Here is a 25,322-nt window from a genome sequence, read left to right on the forward strand (position 1 = left end):
CAGGTAAATATTAACACAATTAAATTGTGTTCAACTTGTATTTCCCCCTTAAAAGAATTTAAATAAGGTAGATTATAGGGGTATGAACTCACCTTATGTGGGTGATTCAATTGTAGATTCGAGTAAGGATGATAAGTTCCACGAATGAAGTCGGAGACACAAATGAGTCCAAAGGAGTGTTTGAAGTAAGATACGAGGCTGATAGGGTGTTCACAACCCACTTGATGAGTGATTCACGGCCCACTTGAGTGGTTCACGGCCCAAGTTGATGAAGAAAACTTGAATATCCTGGTGTTTTGGTGGGTATTTGAAGTTCCTAGTAAGCTTTTATGGAGTAGCAAAGGAAATGGGATGTTTAGGAGTGAAAGATGGTGTTTTTGAACTATGATACTTGAGAGAGAATGGAGTGATTGCGGCCAAGAGAAGAAGAAGTGATGGAAAAGTGGCTAAAACTCATCTATATACCATGAGTTCACGAGCCAAGAGGGGTTAACGGCCGTGAACATGTTCCTTGGCCGTGAACCTCACTTGTTGAGGTCTTATGGCTCAAATGTTGTTCTAGGCTCTTGGTCCTTACGTGGTTCACTTCCTAACATGCAACCCTTACGTATACTAGGCTTAGAACTCATTAAAATGACCCTTAACAAGGCTAAAAGGTAATAGAAACAAGTCTAACTTTTGATTGATTGGATTGACTTTACAAGGTAGAAATTTTCGGGTTGTCACATGGTTTTTTCTGGACTTTTTGAGTTGTCCTTTCAGACCCTAGGAGGGGTCCTAAGCCATAAAAATGAGGTACCGATTGTTTGAATTGCTTCATGTATCTTGTAGAAGGTCTTAATGAATTAAGACCTTGTGTTAAGCACTTTTTGGACTTTGAAAGTCATAAAGTTGGAAAATTTATGACTCTAGAGTGTATTTGGACCTTGGATCTGAAATATGGACTTAAGTGCTTCAGCCATTAAGCACTAAATGGAGTTTGGAGGCTGCGAGGGTATGCCCCGCGTATTAGGTTAACCACCCCGATGGAGGTCCACTGTGAGGCTTCGTGTACGCCATGCGTACCTCCGGAGTATGCCCCGTGTACTCACACTCGGTCAACCTTATTGAGTTATCTCAGCTGGGTTGACTCAGTTGACTTAGTGGGTTTGACCAGTTGACTTTGACCATGGCAGTATTTTGGGTATTTTGGAAATTCTAATTGGTTTCATCACTTGGAGGTGATTAGAGGCAGTCGGAGCTGAGATTCGGAGTCAGGACCTTATCAGCTTCTATTCAGTTTGCAAGGTGAGTTTTTCTCACTGTATTTACGGGTCGAAGGCACCAAGGCCGGCCCGTTGGTTTGATAACATGATATTCGTTGATATGTTGAGTATGGAATAGATATGCATTCTAGTTTTGATATGCTAGTCTAGTAGATCGGCAGTGTCACACCCCCAAACCAGAATGGCGGAAACATTCGGGGGTGGATGACTTCACGTAGTATCATAACAATTGAATATCGTAAAGAAAGTAACACAACCATCATATATATAATAAAAACGTACATTGTTGCGTTATACATGTTTCCAAAAGAATATTACAATATGATGATTTAAAATGTTTGATAATAAACGCCTTATCGTTCCTTCTTCAAAAGCCGGTAGTTACCTGTATTACTGATTCCCTGAGAAATACAAGTGGTTTCGAAAAAGTTTCAACAATAAAGTTGGTGAGTTCATAAGTGTTTTTGTACTGAAAAAGTATGTCTTTTTGGAAGAAAATAGATGAACGTAGTTTCCAGAAAATCCAATATTTTCCACATATAGTTTGAAAAGTTCCTAACGTTGGAGGGTGTTAGTATCTTTCGTACTTAAATGATAAAGATGAATTTGTACTCAAAATAATGTAAATACTGAATGCATATATGAGTCTCGTAAATCAAGCTTGTTTTTATACTTTCGTGTGAGTCTTATAACCATACTATTGACACAGACTGTCTGTAACAACATTCTTCAGGTGTTGTAGTGCTATGACATTTGTCACCCCAGACCTGCCGGTCTAACTGTAGCTAACAGTTTAGGTGCAGGGTTGTCAATCCCGTATAGATCTATACACAAGTATCACACTCTCCCTCCAAGAGATTATGGCTTATAATATAGGACTTGAAATGCATACTTAAGAGTACGTTAAAGTTGAATATCTCACATCACTTAGTATAAATAGATTTACGATAAGAAAGTCTTTATTTCACTTTAGGTGAAAGTATTTCGTTTTTCAAGATGTATACGTAAGAATGTACGAATAACTCGCAAACTATACCCATTATAGTTTTTCAGAAAGTATGTTCTATTTGGTGAAAATAACTTGGTGAAATACTAAACTTTATACGTTAAGTAAGATGTTGGCATCGAATAATAGTAAGATAGATGTTGTATTTAACGATACGTTTTCTTGTATTGTACTTGTATTCCCCCCCCCCCCCCTAAAACATGAAAAGACTTGAAAAGTAGGGGTATGAACTCACTTGTTCGGTTTGAAGAGAGTGAGACTAGAGTCGAGCAGAACTTCAACTGCGGAAAGCTGCGTCTTCGAGCTTCTCGGGGATCTCGGTAGCGTAGAACCTTCGTCGGGGGCTCGGGTGTGGAACCGAGGGTGTCAGGATGGCCTCTGGTGCTTACAAGTGTGTGAAAGTGAGTGAGAGTTTGAGAAAAGTGTGACAAAATCCAGAGTTCATGCCCTCTATTTATAGGGTTGAAGGCGTGAGTACGCTGGGCGTACTTCGGTTACACTGGGCGTAACTTTGCGTCATGGCTTACGACTTGGGTCTAGCTAGGCGTAGAGCTTGCAGCCGATGGGACTCGACCCTGCACCTGAGTATGCTAGGTGTACTCTTGAATTACGCTGGGCGTAATTCCGGCTACAATCTTCTAAATTCCGTAACTTTCACGTACGGGCTCCGTTTTTTGCGTTCTTTATATCCACGCGTAGGTGAGACTATGCTCTACAACTTTCATTTAGACTCCATCGGCTAGTTTTGACTTTATTTTTAATACTATGTTTTTAATACGCCGGGACTGCTAAAGTCCGTTAAAAATTCATAACTTCTTTATCCGACGTCTTTTTTCGTTTGTCTTTTTATCATCTTACTCCTGTTGTGGAGACCTTCAACTCTCGTTTAGGTTGCGTTAGCAAAATATCGTTCGATCTTTAACTCGAGTTTTTAGCTCTCTACTGCTATTACGAAACTTAGAAAATTCGTAACTTCTTCATACGAGGTCTAATTTGGGCGATCTTTTTATGTACGTTTACGGTTTAACGAACTCTACGACTTTTGTTTAGATACTTAAGGCTAAAATGCATTTTATTGGAATTTCACTTTTTACGTTAAATAATGTTTTACCGGGTGTGTCGTAAATATTTGAGTGGTCATAATTTCTTCATTATAACCCGGTTTCGAATGTTCTTTATGTTTTTGGAAACCTTGGCACGATATCTAATGTTTGATGCATCCCAATTTAGATTTTTGAACACTTTATTTTTGAGGCTAATTTCGTTGAGTCCAAATAGTTTCGTTGTATTTGACTTTTGAGTGTTACATTGCTTTGAAAAAATATAGGGTTGTCACAGGTAGGACTACCTGTGATACAGTCTGTATGATTATATGTATATGTTAATATCTTTTATATGTCGACATATTGTGTGGGTTGGGTTGAGGTTGTACTGCTCCGTGCAGTGACCAAAAAACCATGGAGCAATTTATATATGAGCTGAGGCCCGGGTAGGGCATTCCAGACTAATACTGAGGGCTCATGAGCATTCCAGTTACGAGCTGAGGTATGAGTAGGGCACGCGAAACTCACACTGAGGGCTTGGTGGTATGCAGTCCGAGGACAGATCTGGTCGAGGAGTAAGCCAGATATAAGCTGTAGGCCCGAGGGCAAGCCAAAATTATATTGTGGGCTTAGGGTAATCCAGTATTTTAGCTGTGGACCCGTTGCATGCTGTCATTATATATGTGTTATTTGTTTACGTGTTCGTACTTTGGGGGAACCCACTAAGCTTTGGGCTTACAGTTTTGGGTTATGTTTCAGGTACTTCAGACGATCGCGGGAAGGTGAAGGCATGACCATACACATCCTTGTGTTTTAACTTATGATTTTGGGAAACTCTGATATGGAACATGTTTTGAAAACTTTTTTGTAAACAATTTATGATTTTTGGTGGGTTTTAAAAGTTCGAATTTTTCATGATTTTTATGGGTGTTACAAGTTGGTTATAGAGCCTTGGTTTGATTGAATTGGAGGAACACTCATTTGAATCCAGTCTCAAGCTAAGGAAAAAGATTTTAAAAACGATTTTCAAAGTGTTATAAAAATAATCAAGGAGGATGTGATGTGTATGATCCACTAGAGCTAGTAAGTAGACCCCAAATTACCAGACTGTTATTTGATATTGTGATATGTTAGAAGAGCATGCTAGTGATAGGCTAGGCATCTTCAGGAATTTGCATGATAGAACTTCCTGATTATATGTTGCCTGACAGCCTAGGGTTCTTCATTATGTGGAATTGACATCATTACTGTAGTTGCTTAGTGTCCGCATCATGGTTATGCATAACTAAGATTCTATAGCCTGAGAACATTTAGTTTGGCCTTATTTCCTGTTCTTGTTTGATGAACGAATTAGGGTAGGATCAGATATTTGACTGTCTATAGGGTCCAATGTTATGTATGATTAGCATACACGAGTGTTGCAGGGTTGGTGCAAGTTTCATGGATGAGTTATGTGGGGTCAGCCGGCTAGTCTCGATATGTTTATCCTTCCTCTAGGGTGTGAGGACTTTGTGTGTGTGTATGCTAGTATGTATTATTAGGGTTGTTGTGATGATCCTTGAGACAATACGGGTATGTATGGAAGGTGGTATGGGCTCGTACTACTAAAAACACATGATTCGTATGTGTAACAAGGAAGTATCAACCCCTAGGGCTTGTTTGGGAGTTGGTTGCCCTGCTCTGATATGTGTGTTATCTGATATATCCCTAGTTTATTTTCAGTATGGTGATGACGAGGTGATTTGAGGCTACATCCGGATCAGGATCGGGAGCTGGCAGTCAGGGTGGGCCAGTAGTGACTGAGGACCGTATCAGATAGATTATCCATGAGGAGGTTGTGAATTTTTTTGGGGGCAGATACCGGAGATTTTAGGGTCTATCAATACCAAAATGATGGAGTTCTTTGATGATAAATACGCATCTATTGCTGAGACTGTTGCTGTTGCTGCCTCCGCAGCCGTCGTCGCTGCAGGAGTTGGTCTTGGTTGGGTTTTTCAGTATCGAAACTTAGACAATATGAAGTCCTTGAATTTTGATGGAGTTCAAGACCAGATCATAGCCATGAGGTGGTTTTCTGATGTTCAGGGATGCTTTTCACCTACTCTTTCCCAGCTGAACAGAAGGGTAGGTGCGTTCTGAACCTTCTGAGGTCTAGAGCGAAGGATTGGTGGAGACTTGCCACTAGTTCGTTTTCTTCTGAGCAGAGAGCTAATGTGTCTTGGGAGTAGTTCTCAGAGATGTTCCGCTCTAGATAAGTGCTGTTGGTGGAGCGTGAGAGGTTGGCCCAAGAGTACCTGGATTTGACACAGGGGACGGAGTTGGTGACGGAGATCACCAAGATGTTCACGGAGAGGGCCATGTTTTGTTTTGAGTTTGCCACTTCTAAGCAGGCTCAGATGACCCGTTACTTGAGCATGCTCAAGACATAAATTTGGCAGTTTGTATCCACCTAGCGCTATGGTTCTTTGTTGGATTTGTAGGAGGTCGCTAGGCGGCGTGAGATTGAGATGGAGCTCCAGGCGAGAGAGCGAAGACAGGCCCCAACGCAGTCGCAGCCTGCGTCGAAGCGGTTTAAGGCCGCTGATGTCAGATCTGGGGGTCGGAAGGGCCGCACTTGTGGGAAGTGTGGCAATGTTTAAGAGGGTACTTACCGATCATCTTCTAGGTGCCGCAATTGTGGCCGACAGAGCCATATGGCGAGGGATTGCCGCCAACAAGCCCCAACACTCAACTCTAGGATTTATTACCATTACGACCAGGTTAGCCATGTGAAGGTCATTTGCCCCTCGCTTGCTGCTACGCCGACGCAGGCTCCAGCGCCGAATACTTTGAGGATCAAATATGGGAGTCAGGGCAGGGTGGAGCCCCCAAGGGCTCGAGGTCGTGCTTTCTAGCTCACTTCCAAGGAGGCTAGAGCAGCTCCAGATATTGTGACTGGTATATTTCTATCCAATATTTGATTGATTATGTTTTTGAGTTATGCCTATATGTACCTCTGTTACGTACGTTCCTAGTGAACTCATTGTCTGCTCTTGTCTTGACTCGGTTGCGAGTCGGTCCTTTGTATCTCGATCATTCAGTAGAGAGTTTGATATGCCTATTGGGGAGTTAGACTGTTCGTTGTGGGTTTCTATAGCCAACGAACACAAGGTTTCTGCGTCTTCAGTGTATCAGGTTTGTGTTTTGGAGATCTTCAGGGTGCCTTATCCAATCGATATGATCCCTATTCCCACGGGGTATGTTTGCGTGTGTGTGGGTATGGACTGGCTAAGCCGCTTTCGTTCCATGATTGATTGTGAGGGAAAGTGAGTGGTAGCTCGAACCCCAAGTGAAGGAGAACTATTTATTTATGGAGAGGGCACCAGGGTCGGTTCAGGGTTTTGTTCGGCAGACAAAGCTCGTCGGAATATTCAGCACGGGTGTACAGGTTATTTGGCTTATGTGGTTGACACACGGGTTGGGGATCAGATTTCAGTTTCAGAGGTCCCAATGGTCAGGGAGTTTGCTGATGTATTTCCGGAGGAGTTGCCCGGTGTGCCTCCCGAGAGGCAGGTCGAGTTTAGGATTGCCCTTGTGCCAGATGCGGCCCCGATTGCCAAGCGTCGTACTGCTTGGCACCATTGAGATGCATGAGTTGTCATCTCAGTTGCAGGAGCTGCTAGGCAAGCAGTTTATCAGGCTGAGCAGTTCTCTGTGGGGAGCGACGATACTGTTCATCAAGAAAAAGGATGGTTCACAACGGATGTGCATTGATTATCGGGAGTTGAACAAGTTAACAATGAAGAATCATTATCCCATCCTACGGATGGACGACCTCTTTCATCAGTTGCATGGTGCATCTTGGTTCTCCAAGATATATCTGAGGTATGGGTATCATCTGGTTAGAGTGAGAGAGGAGGACATGGAGAAGTCTGCGTTCCGAACCCGTTATGGGCAGTACGAGTTCATGGTGATGCCATTTGGGCTCACCAATGCGCTTGTTGTGTTTATTGATTTGATGAATCTAGTATGCAGACTGATGCTCGATCGATCCGTCATTGTATTTATTGATGATATCTTGGTGAATTCCAAGACCAAAGAGCAACATGAGGAGCATCTTCGCAAGCTTCTGGGGGTTTTGAGGTGATAACTGCTATATTCTAAGTTCTCAAAGTGAGAGTTTTGGTTATGAGAGGTCCAACTCCTTGGGCACCTCGTTAACCAGGATGGGATTTTGGTCGATCCGGATAAGATCGAGGCTGTGATGCAGTGGGAGGTTCCGAAATATTCCTCCGATATTAGGCGTTTCTGGGGTTTATCAGGGTACTATCGAAGACTCATTCACGATTTCTACAAGATTGCGGTACCCCTCACTCATCTGCCGAGGAAGGGGGTGGATTTCCGATGGGGCCCAGAGCATCAGTTGGCATTTGAGACTCTTCGGCAGAAGTTATGTGAGGCCCCAGTCTTGACCCTCCCAGGGGGAGTTGAGGACTTTGTGGGATTCTGTGATTCATCCATCATTGGTTTGCGGGCAGTCCTCATGCAGAGAGGACGCGTGATTGCTTATGCTTCGCGGTAGCTGAAGCCGCACGAGACGTGATATCCCATTCATGATCTGGAGTTGGGGGCAGTGGTTTTTTCCCTCACGATTTGGAGACACTATCTTTATGGGGTCCGTTGTACTATTTACACGGATCATAAGAGTTTGAGGAATATGATGGACCATCCGAACTTGAACATGAGGCAGCGCATGTGGCTGGACGTAGTTAAGGATTATGACTACGAGATCCTTTACCATCCGGGTTAAGCGAATGTGGTGGCGGATGCTTTGAGCTGAAAGTCGGATGGATCTTCGGATAGGGAGATGTGTATGAGGATATCAGTTGATTCCCTACTTTTGGGATTGATCAGGGAGGCTCAGACCGAGGGAGTTCGGAAGGAGAACTATAAGCAGGAGAGGATCAAAGGTGATGTTGTCGAATTTGTCACGGATAGTCGAGGGTTATTGACCTAGTGTGTTCGGGTATGGGTTCCAGTTTCTGGTGGGATCAGGCAGACTGTGTTGGAGGAGGCTCATAAGTCTCGTTTTTCTATTCATCCATGGGCCACCAAGATGTATCGGGATTTGAGATTGAGATATTGGTGGTCGTGTACGAAGAGGGAGATAGCCTGGTATGTCGAGAGATGCTTGACATGCAGGATGTTCAAGGCTGAGCATTAGAGGCCGCATGGCAAGTTACAGCCTCTGGAGGTTCCCATGTGGAAATGGGAGCAGATATATATGAATTTTATCACTAAGTTGTCGAGGATGTCAAAGGGTTATGATGTTATATGGGTCATCGTGGATCGATTGACAAAAAGTGCCCACTTTTTGGTGATTCGGGAGAGTTCTTCGGCCTAGAAGTTGGTTGATGTGTATGTTCGCGAGATCGTTGCTTTCCATGGGGTTCCGGTCTCCATTGTTTCAGACCGTGATGTTCGGTCCACTTCTCGTTTTTGGCAGAAGTTCCACGAGGAACTAGGCACGATGTTGCACTTCAGCACGACTTATCATCCGCTTACCGATGGCCAGAGTGAGCGGACGATATAGACCCTCGAGAATATGTTACGAGTCTATATTATCGAGTTTGGTGGGAGTTGGGATTCCTACCTACCTCTTGCGGAATTCTCCTACAACAATAGTTATCACTCCAACATTGGTGTTTCGACTTTTGAGCTCTTGTATGGGCGGAGATGTCGTACCCCGGTTTGTTGGGGCGTGGTTGGTCACATGGTTATGGGGAGGACTGAAGTGGTCCTTCAGACCGTGCAGCTAATTCAACAGATCAAGCAGAGACTGCAGACCGCTCAGAGTCGGAAAAAGAGTTATGCCAACCGGTGCCGATCCGAGTTAAATTTCAGGTCGGCGATATGGTATTACGGAATGTCTCACCTTGGAAAGGTGTGATACGCTCCAGGAAGAGGGGGAGGTTGGGTCCCCTATACATCGGTCCTTTTTGGGTGGTTGTCAGGGTTGGCAAGGTTGCTTATAGGTTTGATCTATCTACGGAGCTCAGTCAGATCCACAACACTTTCCATGTTTCGCAGATGCGAAAGTGTATATTGGATGAGGATGCAGTGGTTTCCTTGGACGATATTCAGGTTGATGCTCAACTGAACTATGTAGAAAGGCCAGTGAAGGTCTTGCGCAAAAAAGGAAATACATTTGGTAAAGGTGCGGTAGCAGCATCTGAGGGGCTCCGAGTGGACCTAGGAGTTGGAGGTTGAGATGCAGGAGCATTATCCTGAGCTATTTGTTGTAGTAGACTTCGTAGATGAAGTCTAGATCAAGTGGGGGATAATTGTAACATCCTGATGTCAAGGTAGTTCTATTTCCAATCCTTTAATTTAATTATATTGCAATTGGTCTCAAACATCAATAATTATAAGCTTAAGGGCCTTAATGGCATTTTGGTAAATATGGCTTCAGAGTATGCCATGCGTACGAGGGGTACGTTTCGCATACATATTGGTATGCTGGGCGTACTTACTAAAAGTGGAAACCCTAATTTTTAGGGTTTGGTAAATTTTTAAACATGCTTCAGTCTCATTCCTTCCCTACTTTTCAGCCTCCATTAGCAGAAATCGTGTTCCCTTGCAACCCTAGCCTCTTTTAAGTCCTTCGAAGGTTGAGTGTGAGTTTGTGACTGCGCCAAAAGAAGAATAAGGTGGTGATAAAGCTCAGAAGTTGAAGGAAGGCTTGGATCTAGTTTTGCATCTTTCCCCATCATTTCATGGTATAAAGTTTATACCTTCATGACTTGTTTGCTAGATCTCATTTTTGGGTGTTTTATGTTACCTTTTGGTCCCAAAACTCTCACCTTGTGCATGGTTTATTCTGGACGTTTTGAGTTGTCCTTTCAGACCCTATGAGGGGTCCTAAACCATAAAATTGAGGTCCCATTTGTTAGAATTACTTCATGCATCTTGTACAAGGTCTTAATGGATTAAGACATTGTGTTAATAACTTTTTAGACTTGTAAGGTCATAAAGTTGGAAACTTTATGACTCTAGAGTGTAATTGGACCTTGAATCTGAAATATAGACTTAATTGCTTAAGCCATTAAGTATTAAATAGAGTTAGAGGATGCAAGGGTACGTCCCGCGTACATGGGAGTACGCCCCCGTGTACTCGGTCAACAACCCTGATGGTGATCAATTGTGAGGCTTCACGTACTCCATGCGTACCTCCGGAGTATGCCCCGCATACTCGCACTGGGTTAGCCTTGTTAAGTTGACTCGGTTGAGTTGACTCAGTTGGGTTGACTCAGTTGACTTAGTGTGGTTTGACCAGTTGAATTTGACCAAGTTTGACCAAGAGTGATGTTGGGGGTATTTTGGAAATTATAAGTGGTTTGGTCACTTGGATGGGATAGGAGGCAGTCGGAGCTAAGATTCAGAGTCAGGAACTTATCAGCTACTGTTCAGTTTGCGAGGTTAGTTTTCCTTACTGTATTTATGGTTCAAAGGCACCAAGTCCGGCCCATTGGTTTGATAACCTGATATACATTGATATGCTGAGTATGGAATAGATATGCATGAGAGTTTTGATATGCTAGTCTGGTAGATCGGTAGGACTACCTGTGATATTGTATGTATGATTATTTGTATATGTTAGTATCTGTTATATGTTGACATATTGTGTGGGTTGGGTTGAGGTTGTACTGCTCCGTGCGTGGCCAACAAACCCTGGAGCAATCCCGATATAAACTGAGGGTCGGGCAGGGCATGTTAGAATCATATTGATGGCTCATGAGCAATCCAGATACGAGCTGAGGGCCGGGTAGGGCATGCCAGACTCGCAGTGAGGGCTTGGTGGTATTCAATCCAAGTACTGATTTGGTCGGGGAGCAAGCCAGTCATAAGTTGTGGACCCTGAGGGTAAGCCAGAATTATGTTGTGGGCTCAGGGGTAATCCAGTCTTTTAGCTGTGGCCCCATTACATGTTATCATTATATATGTGTTATTTGTTTACGTATTGGTACTTAGGGGGAACTCACTAAGCTTTGTGCTTACAATTTTGGGTTATGTTTCAGGTACTTCATGCGTTCGTGGGAAGGCGAAGGCGTGACCGTACAATTTATGATTTTGGGAAACTTTGATATGGAACATGTTTTGAAAACTTTGTTGTAAACAATTTATGATTTTGGTTTGGTTTTAAAAGTTTGAATTTTTCATGATTTTTATGGGTGTTACTACAAGTTTCCTACACATGGTATTGATTTTGGGTGGGGTAAGCCCATAAAAGTTACTTTTGGTGGGATTTTGAAGAATCTTATTATTATGGTGAATAACCCCAATGGGGATGGCATCGATGTCCTCGTGTCTTTGGATAGACAAGACATGAAGATAATTCAAAACGATCCTGAACTGTTAGCCTTTTGCTAATTCAAACAATGCAATGGCAAAGATGGAGTAAGAATCATTAACGCAATTTGGTGTGTGTTAGCCATTAAAAAAAGTTATGCATAGTTTTTTATTGGACAACAATTGGGTATGGGTCATGCTAAAAAACCCTCTAATGGGGGGTTTTTAATACATAGTTTTTTGCAAAAGCAAAAATGTTTTTCTCTCTCATCCGTTTCCTCTCATATATATATATATATATATATATATATATATATATATATATATATATATATATATATATATATATATATATATATATATATATATATATATATATATATATATATATATATATATGGAAAAGTTCAATAGAGAATCATAATCATTGGTTCTTCAAGGAACCAAATCTTTTTTCTTTTTTTTTAATTTTTAGAGCTTATTCTTTATCGAAAAAAATCTAAAAAATATCTAAATTCATATATTAACATTGTGAATGTGAAAAATATTTTTCGGATTCACCATGTGAATCCGGATTAATGTTGTGAATTTTCAAAGATTCACATTGTGAATTTGACGTTAAAACAAAAATTCGAATTTTATATCATTGGAAAAAGGATAAAAAGTTATGAATTTTTGTATTTTTAGTTTTTTCTTTTGATAAAAAATAAGTTCTAAAAGTTGAAAAAAAGATTGGTTCCTTGGTTCCTTGGTTAATTATGGTTCTCTATTGAACCTCACCATATATATATATATATATATATATATATATATATATATATATATATATATATATATATATATATATATATATATATATATATATATATATATATATAATTTTTCATTACTATTTATTCTATCTTATTTTTAATAGAAAATATAGTACAGTTTTTTTTATAATTCATTTAGTATTTTTTTTTCTAACGTTGTTTACTATTTATTCTAATTTAATTGAATATAAAAAATTTATATTTTTCAGACTTAACAAAAAAAAAGAGTTTGTTTGATAACCAATTTTAGCCTTATTTATTATGAGTTTATATAAGTAAATATAAGATCGGTTTTAGGCTATCAGAGTTCGATTAAATCCGAACAAGTTTTTATCATTTTTTTTTGCATCAGATACGGATTTACAGTTTAACTATTAAACTGACAATTTTTTTTTATGATACAAACATAACGTCAAGTGTGATGTGAAAGAGTTATTTATTTATTTATTTATTTTTATGTATTTTTACATCTAAATTTGTTGGCTTGTTCTTTGGAAATTGTGGTTGCCACGTGCGTAAAGGTCATGGGTTACCATGTGCGCATGACAAACACAATATTCTAGTGACGGTCAACTTATTCCACTTAGTTCGATTGATATACTTTGGAGAAAATTTGAGATATATTTTGGAGAAAACTTAGATTAAAGGAAGGGTATTTGATGCCTCCGATTAACCCTATGTGGAATTATTTCAAGTATGATCATGCATCTGGATGGGCTACACCGTACGGAAGACAAATAAGTATGTACATGAGCCATTTTAGTAGTGATTGTAAGCACGATCAAGTTATATTAGATGACGATGAACCATAGGCGGATTCAATATAGCACCATGGGTATCACAGGAGGCCCTAATTTTTTTTTAATAGTATAAATTGTTTTGAAAATTGTTATTTATATTGCTGAAAGTCTAAAATATATTTTGGGCTACCCTAACTTTTTTTTTTTTTAATATTGTTGTAGATGTTTAATCCAATAAATAATTAGCCCAAACTTAAAAGCCCAAGTTCCTAATACCACAAAACTAATTGACGACAATTCTTAGCATCTAATTAGCGTAACTTCCAAATTCTAATTCCCTCCCTGCCTTGCTACTCACCGTTACTCTGCTGTCCTCCTTCTTCTGTCGCTGATTGGTGGCCGGTGGTGGGTGTTTTCCGGCTAAATCCCCCGGTGGCCGGCAGTGGGTGATTATTGATCAAAGTGGTGCACAATGAAGCAAGTAAGTAGAAATTTTGTGATTATTTTTGGTTAATTGAAATTCAATTTTTTGGCATTGTGTTGAAAAAATAGAAATTACGAATTAGGTTTATTAAATTAGAGACTTAGGGTCACTAATTAGTGATTATTTGTTGTTGAAACTTGAAATAAAGTTTATAGTTCATATATTTTGATAATTTGATAGCGGGTTGTTATTTATTGTTGAAACTTGAAATCAAGTTATAAAATTAGAGTTGATTGTTGCTATATTTTGATTGTAGGTTGATATTAACAAGTTTTTCAAAAGACAGTTAGATGTTGGAGACAACAATTGTGAAGAAACTTCAAAAAAAATAGGACTAATGAAAGTACACAAGTTCCACAACCTAATCAACATACACCAAAACCACAATCTAATGAACATATTCCAAAACCACAAGAACCACAATCTAATGAGCATACTCAAAAACCAAAAGTACCACAATCTTTTGATTTGAATGATCTTCCTTCGGACCCAGGGGATAGGCCAAAGATTACATCTTATAATCCTAATCAAAGGGATGAAATAAGGAGAGCATATTTGATTAAAGGACCTTGTCAACCAAAGGGGCATAATTTTGAATTTACCTTATTTGGTGAGAAGCAAAGACATTTTGTTGTGGAATGGTTTACAGAATTTCCATGGTTAGAGTATAGCATTAAAAAAAAGAAGGCATATTGTTTTTATTGCTACTTGTTTGGAGACATGGTAGGGGTCAAGGTGGAAAATATGCATTTATAACCGAAGGCTTTGACAATTGGAGTAAAAAAAATCATTCCGAAAACATATGTGTGAGATTCAAAGTTCTCACCATAAGGCCGAAGAAAAGTGTCATTTGTTATTGAGAAAAAACCAATCTATTGGTGAAGTTTTGCATAAGCAAACGGAACTTGAGCAAAGTAATTATGAAATTCGATTACATGCTACAATCCGTAGTTGTAGATTTTTATTAAAAAATGCATTACCATTTCGTGGACACGATGAGACGGAAAAGTCTAATAATAAAGTACTTTTCATTGAAGTCTTATCTTTGATTAGAGAAGATAATGAGATGATTTTTAATGTTACTTTAGAAAATGCTACAAAAAATGAAAAATTGACTTCTCCGACAATTCAAAAAGATATTGTCAATTGTTTTTCAAAAGAGATAATCAAGTTTATTTGTGATGAAATTGGTAAAGATGTGTTCGGTATATTAGTTGATGAGTCTAGTGATGTTTACAAAAAAGAACAAATGGCTATAGTTTTAAGATATGTTGATAGACTTGGGATTGTAAAGGAAAGATTTATCGGAGTTGTTCACGTGTTAGATACATCCTCTTTGACTCTTAAAGCTGCCATTGATACTGTTTTTTCCAACAACAATTTGACTATCGATCAGGTGAGAAATCATAAAGTATTTATTCCTTTAATATGATATTAATTTTATTTTTATGTGTTATATTTTTTAATTAATTTTTTCAAATATATAGGTGAGGGGGCAAGGTTATGATGAAGCAAGTAATATGAGTGGTGCATTTAACGGTTTGAAATCTTTGATTTTAAATGAAAATAGTTCCGCACATTATATACATTGTTTTGCACACCAACTTCAATTAGTAGTTGTGGCGGTTGCAAAGAAACATGATGATGTTGAAGAATTCTTTGAACAACTAGGTTTGGTGGTTACTCTCATTTGTGGGTCTTATAAGAGAAAAGATATGATACGAGAGATGCAAAAAGAAAGAGTGGCAGCTGAAATTGGTATTGGTGAAACCGAAACAGGAAGAGGGTTGAATCAAGAGATTTCTCTTGTTCGAGCTGGAGATACTAGATGTGGTTCACATTTTAGAACAATTGTAAGTTTGTTGAATTTGTTTGCAGAAGTTGTTACGGTTCTTAAATATGTCAAAGAGGAGGGGTCTACTTTATCTAACCGTAATCAAGCAAAGGGTATTTTGTCATATGTCAAAACACTTGATTTCGTGTTTCTTGTACACTTGATGTTGGAAATTCTGTCTCACGGATACTTTGTCAAAGCATCTTAAAAAAAAGGTCAAAATATTTTGGAAGCGACTTCGTTAGTAAAAGGGACAAAGAAAGCATTGCTTGTTTTTCGAAAAGATGGGTTTCCACAAATTTGGAAGAAAGTATGTGCTTTTAGTGAAAAACATAGTATTAGAATTGTGGACATGTCAGAATATTATGTTACCCCACGAAAGCGTAGGACCAATAAGACTAATCAACATCATTTTGAAGTTGTGATTTTTAACACGATTTTGGATATGCAAATTCAAGAATTTGGGGAAAGATTTAGTGAAGTTGGCACGGAGCTGATGGAGAACATGACGGCTTTGAGTCCTTGTGACTCATTTTTTGGTTTTGATAAAGCAAAGTTGTTAAAGTTAAGCGAGATATACAAAAACGATTTTGACGATTCAGAAAGGGTGCAACTTGATATCTATTATCACTCTTTGCTCCATGATGAAAGATTTTTCAACTTGAAGAGAATTGCAGACCTCTCTCGTTTGTTGGTGGAAACTGGAAAGCACCCCTCTTTTCCTTTGGTTTATAGATTATTAAAACTAACTTTGGTTTTGCCCGTCGCAACCGCAACCATTGAACGGTGTTTTTCTGCGATGAAGTTCTTGAAGACCGATTTGCGTAATAGAATAGGTGATGATTTTATGAATGATGATTTGATTTGTAGTGTAGAAAAAGAAGCACTAGAGAATGTTAAGACTGAAAATGTAATTAATCGCTTTCGTAAAATGAAAGAACAAAGAGGTGAACTTTAAAACGAAGCTTTGTTATAGAAGTTGAAGTTTATATCTAATAAAATTGCGGTTTTTATTTTTTTGCTTATTTTATATTACATGATTTTTTTTCTCGGGATACCCTATTATTTTTACCCTAGCTCCACCACTGCAATGAACTATCAATTGTTTATGTGTGTTATATTGTTAAATAATTGAATTAGATTACGTGTTACAATTACAGTGGCAATAAAATCTTTAACAAACGCTAAAAAACATTAAGAAAATATATTCGAATAAAACATCAAAAAATTTAAAAATATTCATTCGAACAAAACTTCAAATAAACAAAAAGAATATTATATAATATATTTATACAAACGTATCAAAATAGAAATTTTTAATAACTAATACATAAAAGCTAATAAATGAAATAAAATCAATAACAAATAATAACAATTATAATCTAACTATAAAGGTTACCCCGCTACACGGGGCTAGAAGCTTTCAATATTGTTTCCGAATTGATAAATATGATAGACATAGAAAGTGCAAGGATGAAAAAGTCCGGGCTTTACCCCGGACAAAAAATATAAAAGTTTTGACTGCAAGGACTAGAAGTGTGAAAATGACTAAATAATTAAAGGGGTATAATTAGCAACTTTTTAGAAAAGAGATCATAGTTGTCAAACTGTTAAAGTTTTGTGGCCAAACTTTAAATATTAAAAGGTTAAAAAAATGTAAAAATATTGATTACAATGACCAAAAGTGTCAAAATGGGTAAAGAATAATGAGCAAAGTTGCCAAAAAAACATCCAAATTTAGTATTCCTAACTTCCAACAATAATACAAGGACCAATTCTGCCAAAAAAATGGGAAGTTGAATGAAACACAAATAAAAGAACATGAATAAATTAATTAAAGAAGTATAGGGACCGGATATGTAAATCAAGGGACCAAACCTGGACAAAGTATGCCAAGTTTACTATTCTTTTCTTCCACAACTTTAATATATATATATATATATATATATATATATATATATATATATATATATATATATATATATATATATATTAATTTCTATTAAAATAAAAAAACTAATGATTATAATTTGATTAGATGAAAATGACATAAAGGTAAGTTCGGGTTTTTTTAAGAAACCCCTTGGGTATTCAATGATATTATTTGTGTTTAATCTCATAAATAGTAATAAAAGTTATGTTGTTTGTAATGTGATCCAAGAAAAAATATATTTAATTAAAATAGTATCTAATAAAAATCTTCTTTTAAGATTTTAAATTAAAAGTATTCTTTGAACTAGTACTAGGCAAACTATTTTATGATAAAATAATGAAGAAATTTGTTGGCAAATTGGTGCTGTAAGTCAATGTGGTTATCTTGCTTATGGTGTTTTCAAGTAAACGTGCTTATTTATTGGGTTCTCAAGGCAAATTATTGTTCTAAAGTCAACGGCTTGGGGGTGGGTTATTGGCAACAGATTTTAGATGTTACAAAACACTTTTAATGGTCAAAACCTATTTTGACTTGGGTTAAATAATCTTGATTGGACTTGAGATGACAATTACATATTACTGTCATATTATTATATTATTATTTAGAGTGTAAGGTGCGGGCAATGCGCGTTTGTGTTTTTTGAGGACAAGCAAAAAAAACTATGAAAACGGGAAAATGGGGGGGGAGGGTGTTCTGCCAAGAAAACGACGTCATGAGTAATAAAGTCATGAGTAATAAAAACATAGAGGAAGAAGAGAGGAAAACGGGTGTTGCCTCCCGTTGCCACGAAAACGCACACCAATGTAACAACTAATAACGTCGGGCCGGGGCGATGTTCCAAGCGTTATACTGGCGTTTTTCCGTGCCACGTCATAATAACACGTTTGGGCGTTGCCCGCACGTGCCACGTCATAATAACTTTTCTTTCATATCCCATCAATCAATTACTTTATCAAACATTAAATTAAATAGTTTTAACATCTTTACCCATTTTAGTTAAAGTTTATTTTCAATTTATATACTTTTGTATTTTAAATATTACTTCGATCCTTATCACTTCAATTTTTTCAGTTGATATATATATATATATATATATATATATATATATATATATATATATATATATATATATATAGAGAGAGAGAGAGAGAGAGAGAGAGAGTATAAACAAATGTATTATCGTGTTTTTCATAACTACATAACTATATTAGACAAAACTAATAATTTTGAAATAAATATACAAAAAATACTTATTAAAAAAAAGTTCAGTTTTTTTAAAACATAAAAGTACATCCTAATATTATATATAAGCGTCTTTATAATAAAATTAAAATATGACTATTTACAATCAAATTAAGAGAAAATACTAAACATTGTTTTGCATTATCGTTGTTGGACCTCCTTCTATAATGGCTGGAAAAAAATTAGTTATACCAGTTATTAGCTTCTAGCTATTTTTATCGAACACGCTCAATATATTAATTTTATTTTATATAACTACATAATAAATTTTATTTTGTATAATTACAGAGTCAATTTTATTTTGTATAACATCTCAACTTTATTATAGGGATTGTCATATAATATCTTAATTTTAAAATTTTCTTTTAGTTTTTTTGACATTAATGATACAAATATTGTTGTACCAAATCTAACAAACATGAATGGAGGTTTGTTCAGGTTGTTTAACTTTAAATGAAAAACAAACACAAAACAATTAAATGATGTCAAATGAAAGCTATAATTTTTAATTATTATAGATGTGTTTAGTAAAAAAATAGTTGTAACTGTGGTTTTTAATATGTTTTTGTTTGATTTTAATAATTATAAAAGATAAAATATTAGGCCCGCTCAAGATGACTTATATCATAATTTTTATTAATTGCCTACACAGTGACTAATCAAGTTAGATATAGCTCAGATGACCACCTATCGTCTAAGGACTAATCAAAGATCAATACGAGCTTAATCAAACGTATAAAAGAAAGACAAAAAGTATTAACACGAGACTAAGCAAACATAAAAAAGATAAAAACTTATGATAGTTTTTAACAAATTTATTTTTATTATAAAAAAATTAATTTAAAGATTATAACATCAAGTAAAAAATAAAATGTATTAAGTTATATAATTATAAATATTGATATAAAAACAATTAATCTAAAGAAATGAAAATACAAAGTTTTAATTGTCTCCGGCAGCAAAAGAAAAAAAAAGTTTGACATCCCTATCATTATCAATGGTTAAATATGATTATTATATTTATTATTATTTTTATTTGATTTGACAATTAATGGTTTTAACCTGTATAGATGGTTTTCAAACATGTTGCATATAAAATCCCCCGTTGAGGGGTAGTAGTAGGGATGTACGTTCGGATCGAATACCCGAACCGAAACCGAAACCCGGCCGATCCGAATTAGTACCGAATAAGTTATTTGGTTGGTTTTCGGGTATCTATTTTTGGCCAATTCGGGTTTCGGGTTATTCGGTCCAGGTTACCAAAATAAAGGTTTAATCGGGCCAAAAAGACTGAACGTAAATAGTCACTTGAACCGAATAACCAAAATAAGGAAATTCTATATTTAGTTCAAGAAAAAAAATTAAATTAATATTTTTCTGCTTGAACTTGATATGGAATTTCATTATTTGGGTTATTCGGACCATTTCGGTTTATTTGGGTTATTCTGGTAATTTCGGTTTATTTGGGTTATTCGGTTCGAAAACGTAGTGTAAATGTTTATTTTGGTTATTTCGGTCCGGTTAGTAACCGAACCGAAACCCGTATTACCCGAACCAAACCGGTCCCATATTAGTATAATTGGTCCGGGTTTCGGTTCCCACTTTTCATCCAATTCAGGTTTCGGGTTATTCGGGTTCGGGTCAGTTCGGGTCGATTCCGGCCTGAAGCACATCCCTAGGCAGTAGTCTAGTAGAGTAGCAGGGGAAACACCATTTGTCAAACTTAAAGGTTCACCAATATTTCATTACGTCTCTCAACACCATTTTCTTTCTTTGATTCTCATGAATAATAGTTACTATGGTTCAAGCTTATAAGATTCCATAATTTCACGATAAGAAATATGGGAAATAAGGGTGATACCTTTTGTCGTCGTTATTGTTTAGTTATCCCGATCCGTGTGCTTTATTTATATATAATCCAAGCCATTGACCGTTTATACAATCCAACAACGAGGCTTAGGCAATAGTGGCGACTAATTGTCGCCGCTAATGCTCCAAAAAAAACGCGAGACTTTCCCTCCAGATTTACCATGTCACTGCTAATACGTTTTAGCCGATAATAACTGTCACAACGAATGCGATTAAAATGTGGCAGTTAATAACCTGTTGTCGCTATTTCCACTTAACTTGTGGCGCCAATTATCTGTAAATCAATTTATCTCACTTTTCCCTTTCACTTTTCACGATTGCGAGATTTAGATCACGCATGCTAACGGACAATCATTCATGTCGCCGCCATTTTGGTATCGTTGGCATTGCTATCTGACGAACACCAACACCACCACCGGTAAACTCTCTACTTATTATTCTATATGTCCCATTTACAACCTAACTTTTTACTCTCTCTGGTGGCAGAAACCAACACCACCAAGCTTTTTTGTCAGACATCCACCACAACTATACCATCAAACTCCTCTAATGTTGTCGGACTCCTCCTTTGGACTCCTCCTTTTCGTAGTAGGTAATATGTTTCTTTTCCCCTAACATGATTTGGTTTAAAAGGTCCCTCATCTAAATCTTTTGCATTATAAGGGCATGAACTTGATTATTAACGGCCAATTTGGGCACTTTAACCTTTTTTTATCCGGTTTATGTTCCACATATGGTCTAATTATGCCATATACTCTCCTATTTCGCCTACATGTACATTGACTTTTAACAGCTATTGTAGCTATCTGATTATGTATGTGAAGGTTGTGTTTCAAACCAAATAAAAGTTACAGTGACACCAGCAGTAGTGGGTTGTACTCTCAGCATCACGAACACCACCACTAGCAGCAACATAACATACGATATACAACCAACACATTTCATTATTGAAGAACTTCTAAGAAATTGTCCATCATTCCTTAGAAGGAATCTAATGAAAGGAACAAAAATATTAGAACTCTCCATCAAGTTGAGCCATTTTGAAATTCTCAGTCAATCTATTGATCCCTATTCCTTCAGTGACCATATCAGATGAGTTCTTTAACCTCTTCACTTTAGTCTTTTCTCTTGTATACATCACTACTCTTGTCACTTTGTTAAACAAACCAGAACCAAGAGGATCCACAAGATAACACTTTATCCCTGGATCAATTTCCTTTAAAAATCAAGAAACGCCAAATATAGTGCCACCTGTCCCTACAGTTGCAACAAAAGCATGTAATTTGCCTCTTGTCTCATCCCATATCTCAGACCTTGTTCCATCATAATGAGTCGAGCTCTTTAGTTTGCAGGGTTCTAAAATTGATTTGCGAAGAAGACTTTTAGAATCCCTAAAATTGATAGAGAAGATCGAGTTAACCTCTTCAATTTTGCTTGAAATGTAACCCATCAGTTTCACGATATTTAAATACGACGACTCTTCCTAGAACCCCTGAATTTCCTCATCTCTATCACAACCTCAATCTGGAAATTTGGAAAAATATTGGGTTTGAAGACGACAGATCGTGACGTCGAACAGGTGTCTGATCTATGTTCGTTGTTTCAAATCTGCAACCGATGGTTCTTATACCTCTTCCCTTCAACCTCTTGTCTTGTGTGCATCACTCCTCTTGTAAGAGTTATTATGTTATACTTTAAATCATTTTTCAAATCTCATGTAGGTGAACGATGATGTAATGCCCGTGTTTTTAGGCTAGGCATTAATGATGGTGTAACAGTCTAGGTTAACCTTTGTAACTCGTTTTGAAATAATAAGAATTTATTATTTGAGTATTATGTGTTTATTGCTTAATTGAGTGATTTAAATGAATTAAGGATAAAAAAAGCGATAAAGTAAAATATTAGATAAGCCCGATATCTATGAAGGAATTTGTAGTGGTCGTGGCAAGGTTTCCGAATATATAAAGAATGCCGAAATCCGAGTTATAACAAAGAAGTTATGACCTGTCGAAGTTTCACGACAGAACCAGTACGACACTGTGTGACGTAAATAGTGAATTTACGATAGAGCGATATTTAGCCTTAGTGATCTAAACGAAAGTCGTAGAATACGTTAAACCGAGAGCGTACATAAAAGAACGTCTAAATCTGACTTCGTATCAGGAAGTTATGATTTTTCGAAGTTTTGACTTAGCAGTATGCAGCCGAAAGTTCGAATATGAGATCGAGTGGTTTCTAGCCGAAACAATCTAAACGAGAATCAAAGATCACGTCGATAGTAATGCAACGGTAAAAAGACAGACAAAAACGGATGTCAGGTGAAGAAGTTATGAATTTCTAACGGAGTTTTCCTATCCCGGCCTACTAAAAATAATATTATAAAAGTTAAAGTCAAAATTAGCCGACAGAGTCTAAAGGAGAGTTGTAGAGCATAATCTCACCTACGCGTAGATATAAAGAACGTCGAAAACGGAGCTCGTATGCGAAAGATATGAATTTCTGAAGTTCGGGGCACGAACTTCCACCTGTGTCAGAGCTCACGACGTGAGCAGGTGATGGACACCTTCCAGGGAAAGTGGCCATGACGAGCGTAATGACTTATTCGAGCTCACGATGTGAGCATAAGTGGCTCATGACATGAGCATAGTTTCTCAGCCCTATAAATAGAAGTTTAAGGGGCAGCCGGGTTTGGTTGTTCCTTTTTCACTCTCTCACTCCCGATACTCTCTCTAGCCGTCTTGAAGTACCCCCGAAGCCCCGGTATCAATCCCGAGACCGGAAGCGAGTCCCGAAGCACCGAAGATCCCGGGAAGAAAAGAGTTTCGATCCGAAGCTCTGCCCACGAGAAGCCCGGTGTGTGAAGAGATCACAGTTTCACCGAAGAATACTGCTTTAAGAGTCGTAGTGTTGTCCGAGCATCGTCTTATCAAGTGAGTGCATAGTCTATTTCATATAAACGACTTTTAATACAAGTATTGATGATTGTATTTGATATATGATATGAGTAAGTGTGTAGTGGCCTTCTATAATACACATATATGAATTATACTCTATGAAATACAAGCTATGTGATTATATACTATTTGTTATGTGGTATGAGTATTGAATGAATATGTTATACAGGTTTTAAGCTGTATATAAACAAGTATATATTATCTACAAATATGTTGGGTACAACATGGGTACATAGTGATGTGTGATGAAATAAAAATGATGAGAGGCCTCGATGTGATTGTGATCTAGTCGTCCAACAGAATATGGATGACGACCACAGACTTTTCTAGACAGTTCAGTGGAACGTTGGCAGACTCATAACCTGTAGGTGTAGTGAACTTGGGTGTTCATTTGCTGTATTCTATTCCCCTCATGGTTGCCTTAGGACATTCATTGTTGAGGAAACCCCTTTGCAGTAGTGTCCGTCCCGATGAAAAATCCTAGACTAGGTCTCTTGTGATAGTTGTTGTTTTTAGGACGTAAAGTGAGGATAACGGGAATGGGTAATCGGGTTATTGTTGGTTGGTGAAATTAAATATAATTATTTATTGTGGGTTGAAACCCCTGTATGCTCACCAGAGTCCCAAGCCTGACCCACTCAGTTTCTTTGTATTACAGGTAGTGGCGTGAGAGCATAAGTTGGAGAACTTGTGAAGATGTTTTTGTTTATAGACCTGTAGTTGTATATAACTGTGTAAGGTCTATGTTTTATTGTTTATGCTTTTGTGTTTGTATCAGAACATGACATCCCGAGTTTTGATATATAATGAAAATACATTTCTTTAAGAAATGCTTTGATAAACCTTATTTTATCATGTATTGTTTTGGGGATAAATTCCGCAACTCTTTTAAATCAATGGATTCTAAACTGGTCTTTTCTGGCCTTGAATTTGGGGATGCCACAGTTGGTATTAGAGCATTAGTTTAAGCGAACTAGGAATTTGTAGGATTTCTAGACTTAAACTTAGAATGCTAAGTGAAGAATGTGAGATAAGTGTCTGTTATATTTTCGACACGAGCAATAGTTTATTTTAGGAAAGATGCCTAAAATGCCTTTATGTGCTAAATGTTATATGTTGTCATATATGATATTATTGTTCAGATCTACGGTTTGTTGCCAACCGGATCCGGAGGCAAGTAAACCCGCCAGGGAAAGAAGATTGGAAGTCTTATGAGATTCCAATCTAATGTCTAATATTGAAATTTAACGAAAATATAAAATTTGAAATAATTAAAATTATATTATTGAAAGTTGTAAATAATCTCGTTAGAAACGTTTAGGCGAAAACCTCATCGAAATCCGAGTTATAACGAAGAAGTTATGACTTATTGAAGTTTCGCGACAGAACCGGCACGACGCCGTATGACGTAAAAAGTGAGTTTTTGATAAACTACTTTTTAGCCTTAGTAATCTAAATGAAATTCGTAGTATTCGTTAAACCGAGAAATTTCATAAAAGGAACATCTAAATCTGACTTCGTATGAGGAAGTTATGATTTTTCTAAGTTTTGGTATAGCAGTAGACAACTAAAAACTCGAAATAAAGATCGATTGATTTTTAGCCGACACAACCTACACGAGAATCAAAGGTCTCGTTAATATTAGTACAACGGTAAAAATACATGTGAAAACGGACGTCGGATGAAGAAGTTATGAAATTTTAACGGATTTTTCCTGTCTGGGCCCGTTGAAAATATAATATTAATATAATATTAAAAATAAAGTCAAAATTAGCCGACGGAGTCTAAATGAAAGATGTAGAGCATAATTTC

General features: G+C 37.2%; 1 protein-coding gene across 1 annotated transcript; it reads left to right on the top strand.

Moving 5' to 3' along the window:
- Nucleotides 1-5,207: 5,207 nt before the first annotated feature.
- Nucleotides 5,208-16,470, top strand: LOC111900190 (uncharacterized). Its single transcript, XM_052766916.1, has 5 exons — nucleotides 5,208-5,438; nucleotides 13,935-14,021; nucleotides 14,574-15,074; nucleotides 15,166-15,625; nucleotides 15,728-16,470. The coding sequence occupies exons 1-5, from the start codon at nucleotides 5,208-5,210 to the stop codon at nucleotides 16,468-16,470; spliced, it is 2,022 nt and encodes a 673-aa protein (XP_052622876.1).
- The last annotated feature ends 8,852 nt before the right edge of the window (nucleotides 16,471-25,322 follow it).

Source organism: Lactuca sativa, chromosome 1 (assembly GCF_002870075.4).
Source record: "Lactuca sativa cultivar Salinas chromosome 1, Lsat_Salinas_v11, whole genome shotgun sequence".
NCBI lineage: Eukaryota > Viridiplantae > Streptophyta > Magnoliopsida > Asterales > Asteraceae > Lactuca > Lactuca sativa.